The 26,226-nt window shown below is 36.2% G+C and overlaps 2 protein-coding genes across 4 annotated transcripts in view; both read left to right on the forward strand.

Annotated features, from left to right (window-relative positions):
* The window catches only part of LOC137198329 (major histocompatibility complex class I-related gene protein-like), a 197,444-nt gene extending 175,400 nt beyond the window's left edge, over positions 1–22,044 (forward strand). For 2 of the 3 annotated variants that reach the window (XM_067612082.1, XM_067612080.1), the window contains exons 2-6: positions 16,130–16,396; positions 18,220–18,498; positions 18,709–19,005; positions 19,589–19,687; positions 20,609–22,044. In XM_067612082.1, the coding sequence (XP_067468183.1) occupies positions 16,130–16,396; positions 18,220–18,498; positions 18,709–19,005; positions 19,589–19,687; positions 20,609–20,658 (992 nt within the window). In that variant the 3' untranslated portion in view covers positions 20,659–22,044. Of the gene's footprint in view, positions 1–15,340; positions 15,420–16,129; positions 16,397–18,219; positions 18,499–18,708; positions 19,006–19,588; positions 19,688–20,608 lie in introns of those variants that run through there. The other variant, XM_067612083.1, reaches the window with a different exon arrangement.
* LOC137198513 (major histocompatibility complex class I-related gene protein-like) lies at positions 1,010–3,116 on the forward strand. The gene is made up of 4 exons (XM_067612397.1): positions 1,010–1,016; positions 1,376–1,642; positions 2,364–2,642; positions 2,746–3,116. Exons 1-4 carry the CDS (start codon positions 1,010–1,012, stop codon positions 3,114–3,116), a joined length of 924 nt encoding a protein of 307 aa, XP_067468498.1.
* Positions 22,045–26,226: the final 4,182 nt, after the last annotated feature.

Here is a 26,226-nt window from a genome sequence, read left to right on the forward strand (position 1 = left end):
TTTTAAAACTACAGATATTCCAAATATGTCTAAAAAAATGTATTAACACTTTAATAACTGCATGTGTGGAGTCTATGTGACACAAGAGGAGATACTTGAGTATGACCTTCTGCTTCAGATGATGTTGGTCTTTCATTAAGTGTAATGATTCTCACTTAGACTATTAACTGCAGCTTAATGTATCAGCATCATGTAGTAAAGCACAATTTCACAAATTTTTATCATATTGCAATATCTCTTTTAAATATAACTGTACATTTACTGCAGAGCTTAACATACCTCAGATTTTGACATGTCTGGTCACTGCTGATTAATTATTGATTCAAGTCAATAAATTATATTGATTGGTATGGAGGCACATTGCATTAAGAGCAGAAAAAACTGGAGAGATATTTTCTTCAAATAATTTGTTCTCATAATAATGTAGCATCTCCTATAGTAGGATTAAATGTATAACTAATAGCTATATTATGTTGAAGATATTTACCTCATCATTGAGAAGAAGTATCTGGTTAATATGAATTCATCAGAAAACTATTTTGCAATTATGAGTTCTTTATCTTGTAATCATCACTGACCTAGGCCTGATTTAGTTGGCTTTTGTTTCCTCTTGCTTTGAGGTTTTTTATACTGATGTCATTAAACATTATTCACCAAAGTCACATTTCTGAAATTATTTCATCAGTTTTGTACAGTGTTGTTTTGTTTTTTTCCACCAGACTGACTAAACACAGATCAGATTTTTTTTTAAATGTAATTAATCAAATTAAATAATATAATAAAATAACAAACTTTCTACAGATTAAGATATTTTTCATTATTCAAGCAAAATAAGGCAAATTAGAGAAAACACTGATAAATAGTTGTAATTCATATGCTTTGCTCACCATATGTTGTTCCACTTTCAGGAATCTCATAGCAGTGTACAGATATTTATATCAAGATTTAACATTTTGATTAGATTTACACTTGAATGTATATGTAGTCATTACTAACCTTACATAAAATGATGATCAGTAAGGTTAATAAAGCTGTCTTAGTCATTATGACAAATGTGCCAACAAAACATGGCCTATTAACATATCCAGCATTCATTTATGTTTTGAGTTGTGTTTTTAACTGCCTGGCCAATGGAAGGTCAATATTCACTCTCCTTTTAGCTTTTGTTTAGTCTCAATCATTCCAAGTATAATATCTGGCTCTTAGGTTGGTAGATGTTCTACTTTCATCACCAGCTCATCACTAACTTTGTGTGTCTGAGGTTTCATGCTGGGCAAAATATTGAATGTAATTAAATGTTATTATCACAAGTATACATAAATGCATGATTATAAAAAATGAACTTAAAAACCCTTAAAACTTCTTTCTCTTACAGTGAAACACTCGCTGAAGTTTTTCTTCACAACATCCTCTGCAGTCAAAAACTTCCCAGATTTTGTGGTTGTTGCGTTGGTTGATGAAGTTCAATGGGGTTACTGTGACAGCATCAGTAAGACACCAGAAGCCAAACAGGACTGGGCACAAAAAATGTTTGAAGATGATCCACAACACTTGGAGTGGTACACTCAGGAGTGTTTATTATACCAACATAAATACAAAGCTCACATTGACATTTTGAACCAGCAACTGAACCAAACTGAAGGTAAGTAAAATACTGTCAAAATGTAAAGTTGTGTTGTTTTGCATTATAAACATACATGTTCACATGTTCACATGTCCAAACACATACACAGTTCACTAAATGTGCATATATTCTTCACTCATATCCCTCCGTCTATTACCAGCCATGTAATGTGAGGGACTCTTTCAAATTGGGTCGTCAATATTAATATTATATATAGTTTCCCTGGTAGCTATGTGCTGAATTCACTGAAAAACTGAGCAAAAGGGTTCTACATTTGAATCATGGTGTGTGTGTGTGTGCGTGTGTGTGTGTGTGTGTATGCGTGCGTGTGTGTGTGTGCGTGTGTATGCATGCGCGTGTGCGTGAGCTTGTTTGCGTGTGTGCGTGTATGTGTGTGTGTGCGTGTGTGTGTGTGTCTGTGTGCATGTGTGTGTGTGCGCGTGTGTGTGTGTGTGTGCGTGTGCGTGCGTGTGTGTGTGTGTGTGCCTGTGTGTGTGTGTGTTGCCCTTCTTGTCATGTTTGGTTTGATCTGGATGCTTAAAAACTGCAGGTCAAGTACGTTTTGGTTGGAAAGTTTGACCCCTTGATGTCAGTTTGTGTATTTCTGTGTGTTGGTCTTGCAATGAAGAGGTGACTCTTCCACATGTTCCTTGACATTTTCTAAAATGCAGCCTCACATAGGCTCCAGCCACCTGTAACCCTCTGTGGGATCTCACTCTGCACTCTGTCTCTCTCTCAGGTGTCCACATCTTCCAGAGGATGTTTGGCTGTGAATGGGATGATGAGACTGGAGAGGTTAATGGTTTTGCTCAGTTTGGTTATGATGGAGAAGACTTCATAGCATTTGACCTGAAGACACTGACATGGATCGCTCCAAAACCACAAGCTGTCATCACCAAACACAAGTGGGACAGAGATAGAGCTCACAATGAATGGCGTAACTACTTCTTCACCCAGCAGTGCCCTGAGTTTGTGAAGAGATATTTGGACCTTGGGAAGAGCTCTCTGCTGAGAATAGGTAGAATCATATGACCTGATGTAGTTTCATGGACACAACAATATTTAAATGCATCTTCTGTTTCTAACCTCTCTCCCACACCCCTCACCATTTATCTCTCCAGAGCTTCCCTCAGTGTTTCTCCTCCAGAAGACTCCCTCCTCTCCAGTCAGCTGCCACGCTACAGGTTTCCACCCTTACAGAGCCATGATGTTCTGGAGGAAAGATGGAGAGGAGCTTCATGAGGATGTGGAACATGGAGAGATCCTCCCCAACCATGATGGATCCTTCCAGATGAGTGTTGACCTGAACCTTTCATCAGTCACACCTGAAGACTGGAGGAGGTACGAATGTGTGTTTCATCTCTCTGGTGCAAAGAACGACATCGTCACCAAACTGGACAAAAAAGTGATCAGAACCAACTGGGGTAAGACTGGAATACTGACTTTACAATGTTTATTTAATGTATACATGTACTTTGCCATGAACATTTAGAAGATGTTAAACCTGAGCTCTGATTTTACAATTTGAATGAGTTTGAAACAATCTTGACTTTCTGGAGCTGAAGGTTAGTTAATTACAGGGTTAACAAACAAAACTGCTGTTCTGCTCATTCAAATAAATATTGTTTCTTACTTGTTACATTATGCACATGACCTACTAAAAATTACTTTAGTGAATGCAACAAAAAACAGTTCAAATCTAGTGGTGTGCCAGCAAATGATTAGGAGCACAGGTCTGTCACAAATCTAACCAAATTAAACATAAAACATAATTTCAGAAAAAAGAAACACAACATGCAAAATGCTAGACCACATTTTTACTTTACTTGTATTTTATTTATTGCACTGTCATGGGATTACTCACAAGACAATCTACTGTTTGTATGTGAAAATAAGATTTATTAAACAGTAAGAACAAAATGGAACTGTTGTTCTGGTTCCTGTTTCTCCCTCAGAGTTCCCTGCTGGTCCTGTTATTGGAGGTGTTGTAGGACTGCTGCTGCTCCTGGCAGTCTGCATCACTGGAGTCTTCATCTGGAGAAGGAGAGATAATGGTGAGAGACAACCGTACTTTTACTCATCATCAAGTCATTTTAACAACAAATAACAGTGTAACCTGGCTGATGTTCAGTGGCTTGAAAAGCAGAAATCAGTGAAATTAATACAATATTTCTATAAAACATTTATTAGTGTTTTCTTTGTTTGCTTTCAAAATTCTGACATTTTACATTTTGAAGTATTGTAATCTCTCATCTGTATTTCAGGATTCAGTCCTGCAAACTGTGAGTATTATGTCAGTTTATCTCTCTCTCTCTGTACAAATAAATGCAGTTAATCGTTTGAATTGAATTACTGACACCTTGTTTTTCTTTTATAGCTTCAGACTCATCATCCTTTGAAATTTCTGAGGTCAAAGATGCAGCTCTTAACTGATCACAGTGAGTATTTCATCATGTCATCAACACTGTGCAGATACTGTATGAAGAATCTCTCTGTTGCTCCTCCTGAAACTAGCTACAGTATACTGATATAATACTCTCATAAATATACTGAAAGTCTGTCTTTGTTAAAAAACTGTTTGTCTGATTTGACAGAATTTCTCAGTCAAGTGATCCAGTATAGTTACAGGAAACAGCTGACACTGAGGTTTTATTGTAATAATGATTGAATGTTTTACATTCTGGACCAAAATCAAACATATTGCATATAGTATGAAATCAAATACTGTATAATATGACCACTAATAATTCCAGGTCCTTTTCTATTTGTTACTCTGTCTTTGCAGCTTTCCAGTAAAGATTTAGAGGAGAATAGTGAACTCAAATAAAGATGCTGTGGCTTCAATATTTTATTCTATTTTGCACCATAAATGTTCATTAACAAAACTTGTTTTAATGAATATTGAGATGTGACATCACAGGACTCGTCAGAAAGTCACAGGATACATCAAACTAAAGTGTGAATTCATAGATCAGATTTATGAGTTTCAGGTCGTCAGTGGATGCAGTGAAGAATGATATCTGTGAAGATTATCTGAGAGCTGATAGAAGCATTAATGTTGATGTGAATCCTCCACTGCAGGAGTAACAACATCTGGAGAGAACTGATGCTGCTGTCCAGCTGTTTCCTCAAACCTTTGGTGGAGATGAATCACTGCAGCAGCTACCAGACACCAAAGAGCCACAACGTTACTCCAGTGGGACATCTTTTGTCTTCAGATATCAATTTCATGTCAGTTAGTCATGTGATGTACTGTCTTTGATGATGATTAGCATTAAGTCAACTTATAGGAGACATGATGGTACTCAGCACTTTAACCTCTGCTCTTAACATGAGTCAAATTTAAAACTTTAAATGTTCAACTACTCATGCTTTCACTAACAATTAGTTTGACAGTTGCATTTCAGAAACACTAATGGAGATTCTGCACTAGGCCATGATTGAAAACAACATTTTTAATGTTTTTGTTTTTCTGTTTGTTTCATTGTTATTGCTCCCATAGTTTGAACACTGCATACCAACTTCTCCCACTTTAACCAAAGTGTAAATATCTGTGAGTTATGTTTTACTCTTCCAACACACATTGCTCCTCCACTCCAAGTAACAGCTGTAACTCTTTTTAAACATAAATTTGTAAATGTTTCCACAATTTTACACAACATAAATACATTTTTGAATATTTAGATACTAGATATTTAGATGATATTTAGATACTACCTTTCATTGGAACTCACATATTTAAGCAATAACACTTCTTAGAGCTTATATTTGTATCTTATAAATTTGCCATATTCAAATGTCCTGTATTAGACATACGGATGATAAATGTTAATTTGATTGTAAGGTATTTGTTAATTCTCGGCTTATTGGTGTTAGAAGATTAATGAGGGTTTTACCTGTGGTACTGATGGATGTGTTTCATTTCATATCGCAAAAATGGAAGAACTGATTTGTCTACATGGCAGTATACATCTTCTCTAAGGTTATATGATCTGTTTTTGGCTAAATGTGTTCACTTCAGTCAAAGTTTGTCTCCACATCATCTACAGGTTGATAATTAATTATGAATTGTTGATAGATCATCTTTTCACTGGTGATTTGTAAAACATGTTTTTTTGGAGGTCACAGCTCTCATATGTGTCACATACAGTAGGTGCAGAAAGGATCTCCTGTCTGTACATAAGGTCAAATATTTTTTTATTTATCTTTGTTCATTTGGTGAACTTCATTTTGTCCAGAGGGGCAACTATATTTTTTACTGTCATTTTTGTTCTCATTTGTTCTAATAGTATTTCTATTTACCTTCAATTAATAAATAAAATTCTCCTGAAAACCTGCTTAAGAGGTCTCCCTGTTACGTCATACCTGCATATACCTCAAATATTCAGATGTGTAGGCTTAAAGGTTTTGTCCCAAGTTTTGAGAAACACTCAAGTGAGGCTCGTCCCTGACACCTGGAAAGCATGAATTTACTTTTTTTATCAGTTGTCAAAATATGTGAGGATAAAAGAAAAAGTTTACACTGCTATTACAAAAAAAACAAAAAAAAAAAACAAAGGCATGTACCACAAATTTTGATTTGTTCATGAAGGCTTACATTGAGTCTGAGGTTTAGAGTGTGTCTTTCCCTATATCACCACTAGAGCGCAACATAACTCTGAAATGTCTCAGCTGTGAGGTCACCACAGAGAAACAGCTGCCAGAGCATTTCCACACCTCCAACATTACAAAGGGTTTCCTGACCCAGTACAGTTAAAGTGAAAATTAAAATTAAACTGTTGGTCTAAATAACTTTTACACAGTATTACCGAAGATTTGAGCACTTGCAAATTATAATCAGACACATTTTTAAAAAATCTTTATTTTCAATACAACAACAGATCAACAGTAGGAGACAGTTATAAATTTATGGGCAGGCTAACAAATAGATTTATATTGTATTATTTCTCTAATATCAGTGTCATTCATGTAATTCAGAAACTTTTAATGCATTTTTTTGCATCTATCAGAGGAAACAAACATCTCAGACAGTCATGGACTTCACCACTTCCTTTCCAAGTCCCCACAGTCAGGTTAATGATATAAAGTGTAACTCACCACCTATTTGATGTCAAATGGAAATGGGAAATCATTCATATTACAGAATGTGAAACACACATCAAATGTGCAAATGGATTTACATAAAATATTACATAAATTTGAACCTTAAAGACATTCACCACAAAAATGTCAAAATTACCTAATGTGAGATGGAGAACATGTCTCGACCAGACAAACTACTCCAAACACAGACAAACTGAAGGCTTTTCAATGGAGAAATAGAGGTGTCAAAACTTACTGACAGAGACAGACAGACATATAATTATATTACTGCAGAAAACTACAACCCCATAATAGTAATACATAAAGCATAGCTCCAACTTAAAGATGCTGAAATTTAAAGTAGTATTTTGCGCAGGCAAAGTAAGTATAATTAAAGCTGCAAACAGCGTTGAATGGGCCCTCGCACCTCTGCGAAGGTCGGGCCGCGGCACAGTCGAAGGGCTTCTGTCACGGGCATGTAGATGTCTTCAGACCTGGGCTGTTTTCAGACAGTGCAAGAAGGAGATAAATATCACTTTCTTTGTCCACTATTTTGCCTGCTGCTGGGGCTGCTTTGCCTAAATTTCGTAGGGGGCGCTATTCAGCCGGTTTGCATCACTGATGGAATATTGTCATGTAGACGTGTTCAGGCCAGGACTCTTATCTAACGCCTCTGTCATGGCGAAACATTAAATCTCAACGGCGTGAGGATGAGAATTTTCTGCAGGGTGAGACATGTCTGTCTTGCTCACCCCTGTGTCATCAAAATTATGCAAGTTTTGCGCCCATTCACTTTAATTTCAACAAATAAATTGAAAACTTTGGATGAGTTTCTGTATAAAAGAAATTAACTTCCTAATTTTCAGCAAGTCTATTTTTAGAAAAGTAAGGACTTTTAACCCACATCACCTGGTCAAAGTTTGATTGAAATGTGTACTGTCAGGTGTGTAGAGACAATAAGTAACTGCAGCTGGACACAGAAAAATACTCATATATTTGAAGGGAGAGTGTGAGCGAACTGCTAGGTGCTCGGGCCTTAATAAAGGAAAAACTGCAGTACAGAGCTACAAAATTTAGTTATGATTTTATTTTTCTACTGCACTTTATCACTTCACAGTCACCCTCACTCCATTTTTTACCTTCCTCTCATAGGTCATCCCCACTACTGATTATACATGTAAGACCTACAATTATTGTAAAATAAAATAAATGATAATAACCCCAAAGTTCATACAAAGTTTGTATATAATGTACTGTAAGTATATAGACCTTGCTGCTACATTCAACTGTCACACCCATCCCCTGCCTTTCTTCCCTCCTTCTCCCTGTCAGATTGAGAGCAGGATTTCAGAGCAGTCTTCTAGTGGAAATATCTTCATAAATCCCGTGACTTTGGCCAAATCTCACATTAAAACTCACAGTTTAGTAGGAATTTTCATCGTGACTCTATTGATACAGGTTTGAAAGTGGTCTGACTTATAGTTTAGATGTCAGGCGCCTCAGTTTGGCACAAAGTCCATGCCCAGAGATTGCCTCCCCATCCGTTTACATTGTAAGGTGCACTGAGGCACTTCAATTTTCGGGGCTTATAATATCTAAACCATTCGAGTTATTACAAAGTTTTTAATAGCTTCTGTTCAGCACAGTGTGATAAGTCATGTATTAAAGTTTGAAGCTGATACCATTAACGCCCTAGGAGGAGATAGCGTTTAGTCAAGGTCCAAAATTGGCACAAAGTCATACTTTCATGGGTGTATTGTGGACTTCCTATTGGATCTAGGTCAGGGGTGTCAGGATATGATTTGTAGATCTTGTTGAGACAAATAATTGAGTTTCGGTTTGATCTCTCTACAACATTCCTACAGGGCGTGGCAGCCATTTTAGAAACATAGGTGGCGCTATAGAGTATATTTTGGCACTTATATTTACATTTTATCAAATTTTTCACCAGACCTGATGTGCGTGCCAAATTTGGTGAGTTTTTGAACATGTTTAGGGGGTCAAATTAAGGGTTTAAGTGGTGGAATAATAAAGAAGAAAGAAACAAACAAACACACGAAATACAATAGGGTCTTTGCCCCTTTGGGGCTCAGGCCCTAATTAAAGCTGCAAGCAGTGTTGGTTGGGACCTTGCACTCTGGCCCATCAGGATCAGATCATTTTGCTTTTTAAAAATGAGGGATATTTCTTACAAGTGTGGTGTGCTTTTATTTTGAAAGTTTGATTGAAATGTGTACTGTCAGGTGTAAAGAGACAATAAGGAATTGCAGCTGGACACAGAAAAATACTCATATATTTGAAGAGAGAGTGCGAACTAACCCACTCTTTTTTGAACATTTACTGTTTCCACATAGTTTTAGATACAAACGTCATTTGAATTTTACATGAATCACGAGACTTTGACCTACAAATCTTGAATTTAAATGTGTTTTCTATCTTTTACTGTTTTTGAGATATTAGTGTGAGTTGTAAAGTCTTTTTTTGCTCCTCCTGTGATTTTATAATGAGTGTGTTATGCAGAATGTTTCACAGCATTGAGGGAGTGACATCACCAGCAGCAGTTGGAGAGCAGGATTTTAGAGAAAATCTTTTAGTGAAATATCTTCATAAATCCCATGACTTTGGCCAAATCTTACACTTAAAAATCATATTTTTGTAGGAAATTTTGTTGCAAATCCATTGATACAGGTTTGAAAGTGATCAGACTTATAGTTTAGACATCAGAAGCCTTTGTTTGACACAAAGTCTGTGCCCATAGATTGCCTCCTCATCGCTTTACATTGTAAGGGTGATGTGGCACTGCAACTTTCAGGGTTTATAAAATCCAAACCGTTCGAGTTATTACAAAGTTTTTAATGATTTTTTTCAGCACAGTATCATAAGTCACCTATTAAAGTTTGAAGCCGATACCATTAATGCCCTGGGAGGAGATAGCGTTTGTTTGAGGGCCAAAATTTGGGCAAAGTCTTATTTTGAAAGGCTAATTGCGGACTTCCTGTTGGATTTAGGTAGGTCTTGATGAGATGAATAATTAAGTTTTGATTTGATCTCTCTACGACATTCCTATGGGCTGTGGCAGCCATTTTAGTTACATAGGTGGCGCTAGTGAGCACATTTTGGCACTTTAGGGGTTAATTTTTACATTTTATCAAATGTTTCACCAGACCTAATGTGCGTGCCAAATTTGGTGAGTTTTTGAGCATGTTTAAGGGGTCAAATTTAGGATTTAAGTAACGTAATAAGAAAGAAAGAAACAAACAAACAAACACACGAAAAACAATAGGGTCCTCACCCTTAGACGAAAACTACTGTTTTACAGTAGTCCTCTGCGTTTTGGGTCCCTAATTACTCATGGTCAGTAGTCTAGAGTAGTAGTTCCCAACCTTTTTGGCTTGTGACCCCAAAAAAGCAGTGTGTAGTTGCTGTGTTTTCAAAAAAGAATTATTTGTCAGCACAATGATTTCCCTCCTAAATGGTTTCATATAAATTCATTTAAATGAGACACAAAGAGGTACAACAACTCATGAAAAAAGCAAAGATTATAGAAAAGTTAAAAAAAAAAAAGGCGTGTCAGAACTTTGTTTTTTCTTCTTTCCTCTCCCATTAATCATCTCATGACCCCTCAGATTTATCTTGTGACCCTTTTGAGGCACCTGACCCCTAGGTTGGGAACCACTGGGCTAGAGGGTAGAGCCCTGAAAGTACAGCATTAATGGTAAGCACTAAGCACTATTATGTAATATTATTTCACATTATCTAACATTAACTGAATGTAGAAGATTCTGAACTTCATTCATTAAAACTCTGGAGGAAGGATGACACCTGAACACCCTTTCTAATTACGTATTTTAGTTACTCTGTAATGTAAACTTATGCTATTTCTGCTCATTTTGGCATATTAGCAACCCAGAGAGATCTGTAGATGACCTATCAAACAGAAATCTAACCTATGGGGAAGAAGGAGAGAGTAAATTAAAAACAGATGCATGTTTAGCAGGTTGCTTGTTACCAACGAAAGAGATGTAACTGAGATGAAAAAAAAATAAAAAGGCCATGAAGTACAGTGAACAAAAGCTTTTGTTTGTTTTTGTGGATTCACAACATGTAAAATATAACAACACAAATACACAAAACAATACTAATGCAGTAGGGATGTGCAGAGGGCCCAGTATTTGTATTTGTATTTGTATTTGTATTCGAATAAAATTGGAAAGAGGCTTAAAAATCCTGTTTGTGTTTTTATTTTGCTTTTAATTTCAGAAAATTAAAGTATTACAATAAGTGTTCATGAATAAACTACCTTACAAAGGCGGTCCCCACACCAGGTCTCGAATTGCAGTCTCCCAGATCATAGACAACTGTTCTGACTACTGAGCTAAAACTTTACTCACCGCCTAATTTCAGACAGACCTCTACCTATTTATACACCCATAACACAGAGACAGCATTTCATGTAAGAAGTAAAAAAGAACTTCAAAGGCGATTATTGCTTTGCACTTTTCATTTATTGCCTATTTTTTACAGCCTAAGTTCGTGGAAAGGAGACAGGGAACAGCAGGTTATGGAGAGTCCTTTTTGAGCACTTCGCGTGTGTCAGTAGCTCAGCTTTATCTCTGGGGAACAACCTCAACTACAGGAGTGATGTCCAAATTGGGAAATGTGCGCCATGTAGCAGGTGGATGTGACTCCCCTTGTTGAAACCTACTGACAGACGTAACAGCAGAGCAGAGGAGAAAGACTGACATAATGATGTGACCAACCTGCACACTGATATTTGATATGTTTTTTTTTTCTTCCCAAATAGAAATAATTTTTAAAATAGCCTATTTGTATGAAACAAATACTCATAAAAAAAAACACTATTTGTGCTTTGCAGAATAATGTATTTGTATTCGGGCACACCCTTATAATGCAGTAGATTGAGGCCTCTCAACAGAAATTTGTGTTCAGGTTGAAAATCTAAATGGATCTTAAGTCATTGTTTGTGCGTCTATGTCACATCCTGATCACTATATATTGACCCTGTCTACTGTATTGCATGTACTGTATTACACTAACAAATTTCCCTGCAAAATTAAAATTAAAATATTGTAATAATCTACCTGCAGCTGTAGTCGCAAGCATTTTACCATTTTTTTAGTGTCACTGCTGTAATTTACTTTAACAGTTAATTGCTGTAAAAAATATTACAGTATTCTGCAGCAGAATGTGAGGTTTACAGTTTGATACTGTAGCTAGACCTGCAGTAATATACTGTATTTTTACAGTGTTTCTAGTGTAATCTACATGAACAGTTTCTTACTGTAAATGTTACAGTAAACAACTGAAAAGTTTTCTTCTTATTCATATTAATAAAAACAACTATAAATTGCAGACATATACTGTAAATAACAATGTGTCTTTAGTCTTAATGGTCCAGTAATGAGATCAGCTCAGTTTTACATTTAAAAATGCCCAACCCTTGAAATTTAGCACAGAAGAGGATAAGGCAAGTGACAGCTTTATGGAACTGAACATTTATTCAGAAGCTTTAACATATGCCAAGTATATTCAAGTATGTTTGAAAAAATCATTTTTATGGTTCATGCCCCTCCAAAGGGGGTCAATGTAAATCTGTTAACTATAATATCCTGAGCTGCCAGCAAAACTTCTAAAGTCTAAACAGCAACTGCTTTGCAAACTACTGTTTAAAAAATATAAAAGCAGGATAGCAGGATAACACAGTTTGTAATGTGTTCAAATGTCCTGTGTTATAATTGGCAGAGGGTCGACATCCAGGCTTCCAGGCTCACTGAGTGTGAAAGAAAAAAGAATGAAATCAAGCACAGAGTGAGAGAAAGAGAAGTGAAACAATTGCATGGCAGAGAGAAATATTTTACACAAGATGGAAACCTAACTTCCCTTTATGAAGTGACATCAAGTTCTTCAGAAGAGTGATGACAAGGATTCACTGTGAGCTTGTTTGTCCTCTTAGGAATTACTTTCCCCGGCTGGCCTCTGTTCCCCTCTCAGGATTAATCACATTGAACAACATATAACAAATCACCTATTATGTCCCGGGTTTTAGTACACCTTGGCAACAAACAACAGTATATTTGCAGCAACCTAGCTACAGCTTAGAAACACACTTCAGTTGAGCTAAGATAACCGATACAACCATACTGTAACAAATGTTCCTGTAAAATTACAAAAAAGTACTGGCAGCTGTAGTTGCCAGCATTTTACTGTTTTTTTTACAGTGTCACTACCATAATTTACTCAAACAGTTAATTGCTTTTAAAAGTTATTACAGTATTCTGCAGTAGAATGTGAGGTTTACAGTTTGATACTTTAGCTAGATCTGCAGTAATATACTGTATTTTTACAGTGTTGCTAGTGTAATCTACATGAACAGTTTCTTACTGTAAATGTAAACAACTGAAAAGTTTTCTTCTTATTCATATTAATAAAAACAGCTATAAATTGCAGACATATACTGTAAATAACAATGTGTCTTCAGTCTTAATGGTCCGGTAATGAGATCAGCTCAGTTTTACATTTAAAAATGCCCAACCCTTGAAGTTTAGCACAGAAGAGGATGAGGCAAGTGACAGCTTTATGGAACTGAACATTTATTCAGAAGCTTTAACATATGCCAAGTATATTCAAGTATGTTTGAAAAAATCATTTTTATGGTTCATGCCCCTCCAAAGGGGGTCAATGTAAATCTGTTAACTATAATATCCTGAGCTGCCAGCAAAACTTAGTCATGAGTTTAAACAGCAACTGCTTTGCAAACTACTATTTAAAAAATATAAAGGCACAAATAAACAGATTGCAGGATAACACAGTTTGTAATGTGTTCAAATGTCCTGTGTTATAATTGGCAGAAGGTTGACATCCAGGCTCTCAGGCTCACTGAGTGAGAAAGAAAAAAGAATGAAATCAAGCACAGAGTGAGAGAAAGAGAAGTGAAACAATTGCATGGCAGAGAGAAATATTTTATACAAATAATTTTTACTACACCTAACTTCCCTTTATGAAGTGACATCAAGTTCTTCAGAAGAGTGATGACAAGGATTCACTGTGAGCTTGTTTGTCCTCTTAGGAATTATTTTCCCCGGCTGGCATCTGTTCCCCTCTCAGGGTTAATCACATTGAACAACATGTAACAAATCACCTATTATGTCCCTGGTTTTAGTACACCTTGGCAACAAACAACAGTATATTTGCAGCAACCTAGCTACAGCTTAGAAACACACTTCAGTTGAGCTAAGATAACCGATACAACCGTACTGTAACAAATTTTCCTGTAAAATTACAATAAAGTCCTGGCAGCTGTAGTTGCCAGCATTTTACTGTTTTTTTACAGTGTCACTACCATAATTTACTTAAACAGTTAATTGCTTTTAAAAGTTATTACAGTGTTCTGCAGTAGAATGTGAGGTTTACCGTTTGATACTTTAGCTAGATCTGCAGTAATATACTGAGACGTCAAGTGCTTCAGAAGAGTGGTGACGAGGATTCACTGTGAGCTTGTTTCTTAGGAATTACTTTCCCCAGCTTGGCAACAAACAACAGTATATTTGCAGCAACCTAACTACAGCTTAGAAACACACTTGGGTTGAGCCAAGACAACCAATATGACCACTGTCTTTTGGGGCTCAGCTGCAAATATATCTTTATCAACTTTGCTACATATGTGCTTTAGATAGTAGGCTATTATTAATTATGAAATGTAAGTGGGATAAACAAGGTGTAGGTATAGACCAGGCCAGACTAATGTTCATTCACTGGATTCACTGATGTGTAGTTCAAGAGAAAACAATCATCCTAAAATAATCTTTAAACTAGACTTGCAAGCAGCAGTGAAAATAATGTTTAAATACTAGTAATTCAAACTTCCAACTGAAAAGCACCACCTGAAACAGTCCCACAGATTGTAAAGATAATATTAAAAATATGAATTTTCTGGCAAACTGCAGCTGGACACATTATTAGCTCTTCAGGTGAGGAATTGCATCATGTCCGATGTCTCAGATTCTGTATGTTATGACACAGTGTGTTTTGGACTTTAGCAGCAGACAAGCACAGACAAAGAGCTTTATTGGAAGCAAGCAGGAAAAGGTAACAGAGATTCAAATTATAAAGTTCACACAGAAGCACAAAATGTTTAAATTCTCTTTTAGTTTGAATTCTTAAACCCTTGTTAACAAGTGAGGAGTCATTCACAAGATTTTGTATATAATTCCTTCTCAATGAGTCACTTTGAAACTGCCTCATTGTATAAATTGTGCTATACTGGATATTGTAGATACACTTGTGTGTCTTGCTTTACCTGCTGGTGCATTTTCTTTGAGCTTGTTCTTCACTTTCTTAATTGTATCACTGTAATTAATGTTTACTGATTTTAGGATCAATTTTATTCTCAACATTAAACAGCTGCTCATGTTACTACATGCTATTAAACTTCTGGTAAAACACATACACACACGCACACACACACATTTACTGCATTTTCTTGTTGAATCTGATCAGCCAGTCAGATATTGAATTGACTCCTCCTGGTAACACATGATGCACAGCTGTTTATAATTTCTATTGGTTACTCCATTTGACTGTACACACTCTTGATAGTCTTTCCTCCATCCTCAAGTGTTTTTCTAACATCTGTATCAAAGCAAGATGAAGGATTTCGTGTTGTTGCCTCTCTTTTGCCATGTTGTATCTCCAGGTAACGGAATAATCTTTTTTAAACAGTTGTGTAACTTCTATTTCAACATTCATATTTCTGTATCTATTTCTAATAACATTTACTGCGCAGCTTCACATACCTCAGATTTTAACATGTCTATTCACTGCCAGTTCTTATTGGTTTTTATTGTCCTGTGCAACAGTGCTGTAATCAATAAATATTGCAATACTGTAGCAACAAGAGCTACATAAATAAACAATTATTATTATTATTATTATTATTATTATTATTATTATTATTATTATTATTATTATAACTTCAAACAAACAGTCTACTGTCAGAAACTGCATTTACCGACAAATAATTGTAAATAAAAGAATTACAAGCTTTAACAATTACATTGCCAGTCACTTGGAGTAATCTGCAACGCCACATAAAGATCAAAATACTTCAGAACCATCCACAAAATCCTTCCCATACCTGCTCTACCTAATCCTGATTCTGTTTGTTTTTCTGTTGTGTTTGTATGTGTCTTTCAAACAGAACATTGCTGTGAAAGAGCATTTATGCTAACTCAACCTACTCTAATTATGTATCTATTAATGTATAAATAGAGGTTTAAAAAATAAATACAATAATCTTCATTATTCTTTGGACTGAACAGAAATTTTAAGTCTGTTGTGCTCATAGAATCATATATGAAAAATATTCATGAAAAATTGTTATTTAAAACTTTTTTTGTCCTACAGTGAAACACTCCGTGCCACATTTGCTGACTGAATCATCTGGACTCCAAACCTTCCCAGAGTTTGTGGCTGTTGCTGTGGTTGATGAAGTTCAGGCGGGTTGCTATGACAGCAACAGCAAGAGAGCAGAACCCAAACAGGACTGGGCAAAAAAATTAATCAAAGATCATCCTCAGCAGTTGGAGTTTTACACTCAGATCTGTGTGTCTCTCCATGTGAGTCTAAAAACTGACCTTATCAATTTGGTGCAGTACTTAAACCAAACTGGAGGTATATTTCTTTCTTCTTAATGTTTTTTGTGTGTTTAATTAATGTTTCTTTATTGTTTTGTGCAGCTTGTTGAACAACAGCTCACTTGAATACACTAGTAGAATACATGTTAAGCAACTCTATACATCATAATGACAATATAGATCATTTCTCTCACCCCATCTGCAAAACCATCCCCACCACCCCAACTGAAGGGCAAGAAATACTATATTATACTATTAATATTATATGCATTTGACACATACAACATAACATAATATACAGATATCTAGAGGGGTATCTACACACAAATCTATCTATAAATAAATGCACAGACATTCAAAGTTACTTTTTGCATGTGCACATACACATCAGAAAACTCATATACAAGCTCAAGTCCACAATATCTATTGAAGCATGTGTGCTTTCCTACTAGAAGGTCTTGGAATGAGGTAACAACACTGATGTTTGTCTAAAAGTATGAAGTATCAGAACATAAGTGTATCTACATAAACACACACACACACACAAACACTCAAAGAGACCTCTCTCAAACACCCTCTTCATCTATCAACAGTGTTTTATTTACACACTGTTCACTGTTTGACTAAGTACTGCCGGTTAAGGCAGATGGCTTCCCACCTAGCATTCAGTTCTGCTTGAGGTTTCTTCCCGTTAAAGGGGAGTTTTTCCTTGCCGCTGTCGCCAAGTGTTTGCTCATGGGGGAATTGTTGGGTCTTTGTAAATTAAAGAGTACTTGACCTGCTCTATGGGAAAAGTGCCCTGAGATGACTTTTGTTGTGATGTGGCGATATATAAATAAAATTGAATTGAATTGCTGTTCTGCACTATTGGAATGTTTCCATCATGGTAAATAACAGATATTATATAAGTGATAATGCACAATGACAAAACAAGAAGATAAAAGTGGAAGTAAAAAAATGCCATGACCAGTGTTTTCTGTATCAGGAAACCATGGAGTATATTATGGCTCTTATACCTTTACCACCAAGTTAGTTTATGTGTTTAAATTGTCGCACAAAAGATCTGTTGTCAGTTTAACTCAAAATTAGGTTTGTTTCTCTGACTAACAGAACATACTGCACAATTCATGTTTGTACAAAGCCCCAATATCCCTTGACTTATGTTAAATATCCTTTAAAAACCATGGCTGCCTATTATTAAACTAAGGTTAGCAATTATAATATCCATGAGTGGTAACACATGCTATTGAGTAGTGACTAATCCTGAATAAAACCTCCTTCAGTGGAAGCTGCTGGAGCAGCTTCAGGACAGTCTAGTCTGTAGTTTCTCATAGAAAGAGGATATTGTTGGACTGATCCACTGGCTGCAGGTTTTTGGTGGATGTAATGTTCAGTCCAGGATCAGGTTTAATCTGGTGTTAGTCAGGACTCCACCTCAGTGTGTGTGTGTGTGTGTGTGTGTGTGTGTGTGTGTGTGTGTGTGTGTGTGTGTGTGTGTGTGTGTGCGTGCGTGTGTTTTCCTGCAGCTGACATGGAGCCACACCACCTTCAACAGTGTAGATAAACTGTGTTGGTCTCAGTGGAGGCAGTGTGTCTCTGTGGTAAAGACAGGAAATGGACTCTGTTTCCCAGCAGTCTCTGCCTCTCTGTCTCTCTCTGAGTCGTCCACACTGTCCAGATGATGATTGGCTGTGAGTTGTTTCCATCCAGCCAATAACAGCTGAAGGTGTAGATCTTCTGTTTTGGTGTGTGTGGATCAGTGTGTATCTGTGGTGAAGATGTGATATCAACTGATGATAACTGACTGTGCTGAGATCTCACTGTGGTTTACTGCAGTCTGTGTCTCTGTCTCTCTCTCAGGTGTCCACATTTTACAGGTTATGGCTGGCTGTGAATGGGATGATGAGACTGAAGAGGTTATTGGTTTCGCTCAGATTGGTTATGATGGAGAAGACTTCTTATCATTTGACCTCAAGACACTGACATGGAACGCTTCAAAACCACAAGCTGTCATCATCAAGCACAAGTGGGATCATGAAAAAGTTGAATTAAACTTCATTAAGGACATCCTCACCAATATTTGCCCTAAGTGGCTGAAGATGAGTCTGGACTATGGGAAGAGCTCTCTGCTGAGAACAGGTAGAATCACATCTGATGTAGTTTCATGGACACAATTATATTTATATGCTCTTCTGTTGATAATGTGCAGTAACATTGTAATCCAAATGAACCAATATGTAGAGAATTATTGCATATAATGAACTATAATGTTTCTATCTGTGATGTTCAGTTTATGTCTTTCTCTCTACCATTCTTTGTCTGTCGTGCTCTCTCTCTCTCACTCTCCAGACCTTCCCTCAGTGTCTCTCCTCCAGAAGACTCCCTCCTCTCCAGTCAGCTGCTTCGCTACAGGTTTCTACCCTCACAGAGCCGATATGTTCTGGAGGAAAGATGGAGAGGAGCTTCATGAGGAATGTGGAGAGATCCTCCCCAACCATGATGGATCCTTCCAGATGAGTGTTGACCTGAACGTTTCATCAGTGTCACCTGATGACTGGAAGAAGTATGAATGTGTGTTTCAGCTCTCTGGTCTAAAGGACGACATCATCACCAAACTGGACAAAGCTGTGATCAGGACCAATTGGGGTGAGACTGGAATAAAATGTTACACATGTGAGAAAAAAAAGACAAATTTAGTTTACTTTAGTATTCCTTCAGTTCATGCTTGTTTTTGTCTCCTTTTTGGTGCTGGATTGGACAAATAGCCAAAACTGCCAGTTAGCGAGTCAGCTAGATACTTCTGATGATAAATTAATTGCAACGTTTTGTACTGTAGACTCCTGTCTCACGACTGCAATCTGCCTTTTTTTAGCTTCCTCATTTTGGAAACTCCCACTCTCTGTTCTCTCAAAAGTCAGTGCTGTCAATTTGTCAGTGGTTCAAATTTGTGTTTCAAGTTGAAGTTGAAGTCTGCAAACTTGATTTTAGTTTAGTTTTAGTTTTCTGTCCTTACTTCTGGTTCTAGGTTGTTGATAGTTTGTTTGTTAACTTGTTTGTAGTTGCCCTTATCCTAAAGCATAGTTTCTTTGTCTATTTAATTGTCAATTGTGTTTCTTTGTCTGTTTTATTAATATAATTATGACACATATAGTCTTAATAAATAGATGGATAGATGTACAACAGTTTTAACCTGCTTCTAGTCATTTTTTCTTTGTTTTTTGCTTAACAGAGATACTTACAGATTTGACCATCCCCATCATTGCAGTGGTTGCTCTTGCTGTCATCCTCATAGCTGCTGCTGGATTCATGTTTTACAAAAAGAAGAAAGGTGAGAGACCTAAACTGAAAGAGCTCTTATTAAATGTTTTGTGTGCTTAGATTGACTTTGAGTTGGTGCTTTTAACCAGATTATAAAGAAAAAACAATAGTTAATAGTCTAAAGCTATCAACAGAGAGACTAGTTTAATGATGATAGAGAAATGTAATAGGCAAAGGGTAGAAGAGCAAAACATAATAGTAGCAAGTAACAATTTAAAGGAAAATTCTGGTATTTTCCAATCCGGCTCTTATTTTCATAATTCTGTCAATGGGTCAAGCTAAATTTACATAAATGATTTAAAACACCTGTCTCTGAGTTTGATGGAAACTGGTGAGGATGCTGTATTTATGTCAAGGAAATGTTGCTTTATACTCAGTCTTTTAGCATGAGATCATGTATGAAGCCATCAATTGTAAATATAAAGACCCTCTATCTCCAAAACCAAGTCAGTCTGAGATGGACTTTTCAACAAACTCATAAAATGAATTGGCTCACCAGCTATAGCTGATAAAATGTGTTAGCAACTTATCATTCCAGCCTGCAAAGTCAATGATCACCAGTTAAAAATGTTTTTTTCAACTTCTGTCTGAAATCAATCTGCCGCTGTTATCATTATAAACTGCCTATGTGCCATGCTAAAATTAAAAGCTTGACAGACATAGCAACAGTATCTAATGATGTAATGTTGGCATCAACCTCTTTGCAGAAATAAAAGACAGATAACGTTATTCTGCTGCTTTTTAGTCTGAAGCTCATGGGGTTGGATGCTGCAGGTTGCAAATGTCACATTCGAGTTCATGAGCCAGGTCATTGATTCTGACAGATGCAAATGTTTCACTTGGTTCTGGATGAGACGTCAGATATTGGGCAAAAATAAAAGGCAGTTCAGTGCAGGATAAATGAACTAACAGTGTGTTTCTGACCTTTCAGCTCCTGACAACAGCACTGAGCTCTCTGAGCAACTGAATCCAGAAGCCTGAGTACAGTGAGAGACTTCATGTGGGATGAAGAAAAATGAAAGACTATTATTCACACTTCCAGTTAACAAAAGCTGCCCACTTGTGTACACAAAATACAAATTGTTTCCTAATTCAGTGTTAAACTTCTGTGTCATATTCTAGCTGGAAAAAAAATCTTTAACTGATGATGATGATAGTACATTGAAAGCATAGTAGATAAATTAAGTCTGGTTACCAATATATTCCAAAATGTGATATTTTAGATCTAAATCAATCAATCAATCAAATGTGTGTTTTTGTGATTGTGTTTTATGCCTCATTATATCACGGAGACTGAAGTTTTCACATAGTATCTATGTCTGCCTGAATATATACATTTATATTTTACTAGTGCCCGTTCAAAACGTGCCTGTTCGGAACGGGCCAATTTCTCAATACCTAGAGAGAGTTGTGCCCCTCCCCTAAACGCCTCTCATGCAGACTATTGGTAGACACTACAATTTACCAATGCTCCCTAAACATCTCACAAGCAGAATATCTGGACACTACAATTTTGAGTTGAGCTGAAGTTGATCGGATGAACTGTAAAGCCCGATCAAAACCTGCCTGAGACTTGAAGTGTGTGTTTAAATTAATTCTCTATGGTAGTTCTCATCACTACGGATGTAATCCCATCTCGAACCACAATGTGGGTTGCAATGGCAGAGTGGCGCTGTCCGTATTTCTACATGTTGAATCCATGTGCAGAAGAATGAGCAGAAGCAACGTTGTTTATGAGGTATTTTTACATATTTCTGAATGTACCTGAGACATCCAACACTAAGTCTTGAATGTACATGCCAAGTTTCATTCACAATTATGTTACACAGTTCAATGGTAGAGTTTAAGTTTTTTAAACGTTTATCAAGTCATTATCACTACAGATGTAATCCCACCTCCGACTACAGTGTGGGTTGCAATGGCAGAGTCATGCTGTCCATATTTACTATTACTTTACTATTTCGTTGAGTTCACAGGCAGTTGAAGAAGCAAATCTTTGTAAAAACAACATTATTTATTAGGTATTTTTTATATATTTCTGAACGTGCCTTAGACATCGAGCACTAAGTCTTGCACGGTGGAACTGTTCTCGAGATATGTGAAGGACAAACTCACAAACATACATACATACATACATACAGACTGATTCCTTGCTTTATATAGAGAGATATTTGTACTTTTATACGTTTATAATGTAAGCTTGTAATCCATATTTTGAAATGGGTTTAATCATTTTGATCATTTTATCTTTCCAAATTTTCTCAATACTGTCTGTTATTTTATTGTTTTTTTTATTGGCACAATGTCTCTGTTTGGTTTCTCAACATGCAAACATTGTTGATTACATAAATGATTGTCAAAATCTGATACACTGCTGTTTCACTCCTTTTGTGCTGTTTTTTTTTTTCTGCTTTTGCTTTTCAATAATAGAGGCCTTGCCTGGCAGATTCACATGTCAGAGTTCACCTTTGTTAAACTTTACCAGGCAGATGTGCTCAGTTGGTCAAATGAAACACTGTTGCACTGTGTTTGGAAATACAAAAGTTATTATATTATTATTCTAGTGTGTTTCATCACCGTTTTTAGTACCAGACTATCACTAACAAACAGTAGCATTGCTCTCACCTGCTGTCTACAGTCTACAGATATGTATTACCTGCATCAGAAACATGACATCACATACTTTTTCAGGGCTGAATGCAGGAAAATGAAACGGAAACCTGACTGACAGACACACTTTGCATGTTGTGAATTACTTCAAATGGGTTGGCAAAACAGTAAATGCTGTGATGAACTATTCCTATCTTCAGTTATAACAACACTTTAAATTATAAAAAAAGAGACCCAGTTGTTTCCTGACTCACTTTTCAATGTTAAGCTTTAAATAAATCTTAGCTAAAAGTTGATATCCTACTAAAAAGTAGCTTTTTCACTTTCAGAAACTGTTACATCAAGGGATGATTAAGCATTTACTTTGTGATAAAACTGTGACACTTCTATAAAATAATGAAGACATATGATTAAAGAAATGATGGTACTTTAAAAGCATAGTAGATAAATGAAGTTCAAATCTTTCGAAATAATCAATATTTTAAAACTCAACAGAATATTTTCAGTATTTTGTTATCTGGTCATTTCATTTGCTGAGGTGAAACTACAATTTCCACCACTCCAGTAAATTGGGGCTTTAAAAAATCCTTTCTGGTGTTCAAATCATTAAAAAGATACATTTGATGGCAATGTTCTAGTTACACTGCATAATTGGTAGGTTTAAAAATGGTTTAAAAGAGTGTAAAAGGTGTATATTTCTGTGTATTTTGCTGGAATCACAAACAACACTCAGCATATTAAAACTTCTGTGTTTGGTAGCCTAATATTTTTTATTTCATTTTAGAATCATTGTTATAAAGTAAAACCACTCAAAAATGTGTGGGACATCTTTCTGCAATGTAGCAGTAGCAGTAGCAGACAGAGGAAAAGTTTTAAAGGTAGATAGCAACAAGACGATTGGAAGTCTGACAAAGTCTGAGTGGGTAAAGTGGAAAATCAGTCAGATGATTGATGTGGAAGCATGAAAGTAAAAAAATAAATAAATGAAGCGAGCATGAATAAAGTGTAATAAAGCTTCAGGAGTCAAATTTGGGAAAAAGTCAAATGATGTTTTTTGACCCATTTTCTAATCTTTTAACTGTCTGTTAGAGCCCTCTGTAGGGGAAATAAAACAGCGCAGAGCCTGTTAAAGTTTAGCAGTAGAGTTATTGAAGCAGCAGGAACAAAATTAAAGTAATCACATGCAAGTTATAAGGAAATGAAGGCACAAAGGAAAAGCACCAGCACATATTTCCCAAACCAAACAAGGAAAACTATCATTAAGAGGGCTCCAAAACTACCTGCCTGTCTAAATATAGGTAGCATGATGACTCAGTGGTTAGCACTTCTCACAGGAGGAAGGTCCTGGGTTCAAACCCCCGCTGTCCCGGGTGGAGTTTGCATGTTCTCCGTGTTTGCATGGGTTTCCTCCCACCATCAAAGACATGTATGTCAGGGTTAATGCCCCTATGGCAAGCTGGTTTAATAGCTAGACTAGTTGACAAATAAAAACTATTTATGGCATTATTTTTGAAAGCATCCCCACTTTACTTTTAGTGCCTTAAACTTTTGCACAGTACCATACATATAGTACATAAAAAATAGCAGCAGTATAGCATAAGTGGACTAACAGTGTGTTTCTGACCTCACAGCTCCTGACAACAACTCTGAAGTCTCCATGAAACTGAACACAGAAGCCTGAATAAAATAAACACATCATCCTGCATATAGCGAGTTGCTACACATGAGACAACAAAACAGTAAATGCTGTGATGTGAACTATTTACACTTCTAGTTGCTGTAAAACTGCTGTGTCACATTATAGCTGAAAAGAAAATGTCGTAGCTGATGATGAGTGGAATTACTGAGAGAGAGAAAATATGCTGTATGAGTCATCGGAGTGTATAAATAAATACACTGTTTACTAGAAGGAAATATTGGAAATGTATTTTATTAAACTGGCACAAAAACAACACATATTAGTACTTTAAAAACACTGTAGATAAATGAAGCCTTCTGTTTAGAAAATGTTACTGACTCATGAATATTTTAATGCTTTTTGTTTGTAATCTTTTTGTATTTTAAGTGTGTGTGTACAGATAGTTTGACTTTTATTCGTCAAGTTATTATGATAAATTCCTCCCCCAAAACCAATAAGGAGGTGGATGGAATTGAATTTGTCATGCTTACAGCGTCAACATTATTGAAAAACTTAAAATTTAATGTATATTGTATAAAAGCAATTATAAAAAGTAAGAAATGTATTTTGTATAATTTGAGTGTGTGATTTACATGCATTTTTACATTTTTCTCTTTTATCCATGTTCTCTAAAATATTTGTATAAAAATTAGGTACTTTCTCTTTGGTGAGTTCCTATTAACAAGTAGATGTTGAATAGCAATGCTCAAAATGTTTTTTTTTATAATAAAGTCCTCATTATTTCAAACATATGTTTATCAACTTTTGTTACAGTGAGATGAATATTCTAGCAGATTAAATGAGCGTGGCTCCAATTTAAAGATGTTAAACTGTAAATACAGGGGAAAAAAATTGTTGTGTAGATTAAATAATTATAATTACTCATGTTCAACAGGTCAGTGCAGTCGCTCCCAACCTTTTTGGCTTGTGACCCTTACAAAAAATTATGTAGTTGAGGGCTCCCTTCTAGATGGCTTCATATAAATTCATTTAAATGAGGCACAAAGAGGCACATCTCATAAAAAAGCAGATTATAGGAAAATTCAAAAATTAAATACAAAGTTGTGTATCAAAGCTTTGTTTTTTCTTTTTTCCTCTCCCATTAATCATCCCACGACCCTTCAGATTTGTCTTGTGACCCTTTGGAGGGGTGTGACCCCTTGGTTGGGAACCATCAGGCTAGAGGGTAAAGCCCTGAAAGTACTACGATAATGGTAAGCACCATTATGTAATATTATTCCATATCAACATTCAACATTTTAAACTTTATTAAAACTGACTAGATCCCTGCTTGTGTTGTATCAGCTCCCAGATGTACATTGCTTTGGATAAAAATACTAAATGAAATTGTAAATTGTAAATTGTAAAACTTGAGGACAGAAGACATCTGGACACACTGTCTTACCTCTAATATTTATTAATCTGTAATGTGAACTTATATAAACACTTATATTTCTGTTAATTGTGGCATGTCAGCAATCCAGAGAGATTTGTAGGTGAACTATCACACAGAAATCTGCCATATGAGGATGAAGGAAAGTGTAAATGGGTTGCTTGTTACCATTAATAACATTTATGCAGTAGGATGAGGCCCTTCAACAGAAATGATTACCCTGGTTGAATATCTAAATGGATCTAGAGTGGTTGTTTGTGCATCTATGTCACATCATGATCAATTGACCATGTATCTACTGTATGCATGTGTTATAACCTGGCTCAAGTGGTCATAACAAAAACCATGTCAACATAAATAACTAAAGCGGCATAACTAAACCAATCCAGAACAGGTGCCTGAAGGGAGAAGTGAAAAGCTGCAAACAGCAGCAGCAACAAACAGTCAGAGGAGAGACAAGCTGCTATCTGTGGCCAGGCTTTATACCGGCACCAGGTGTCTCCATTTGTCTCCACCTGTGTAGCGCAGAGCAGACAGACAGATGAATATACACTCTTGTCTTACCTTGCTTTGCATACTGGTCTTTTAAATCGCATTTTTTGAGCCGAGTTGTTACAGTTTTTTATTTTGACACTTTAACTTTAAATAAATTTAGGATCAATTTCATTCTCGACTTTAACCAGTTGCTCATTTTACTACATGCTATCAAACTGGTAAACACACACACACAAATCCTACATTTTCCTGTTGAATCTGATCAGCCAATCAAATATTGAATTTACTCCGCCTGGTTACACATGATGCACAGCTATTTCTAATTTCTATTGGTCATTCCATATGCCTGTACGTATTAGTGACAGTCTTTCCA

The sequence above is a fragment of the Thunnus thynnus genome, chromosome 15 (genome assembly GCF_963924715.1).
Source record: "Thunnus thynnus chromosome 15, fThuThy2.1, whole genome shotgun sequence".
In the NCBI taxonomy this organism is placed as follows: Eukaryota; Metazoa; Chordata; class Actinopteri; order Scombriformes; family Scombridae; genus Thunnus; species Thunnus thynnus.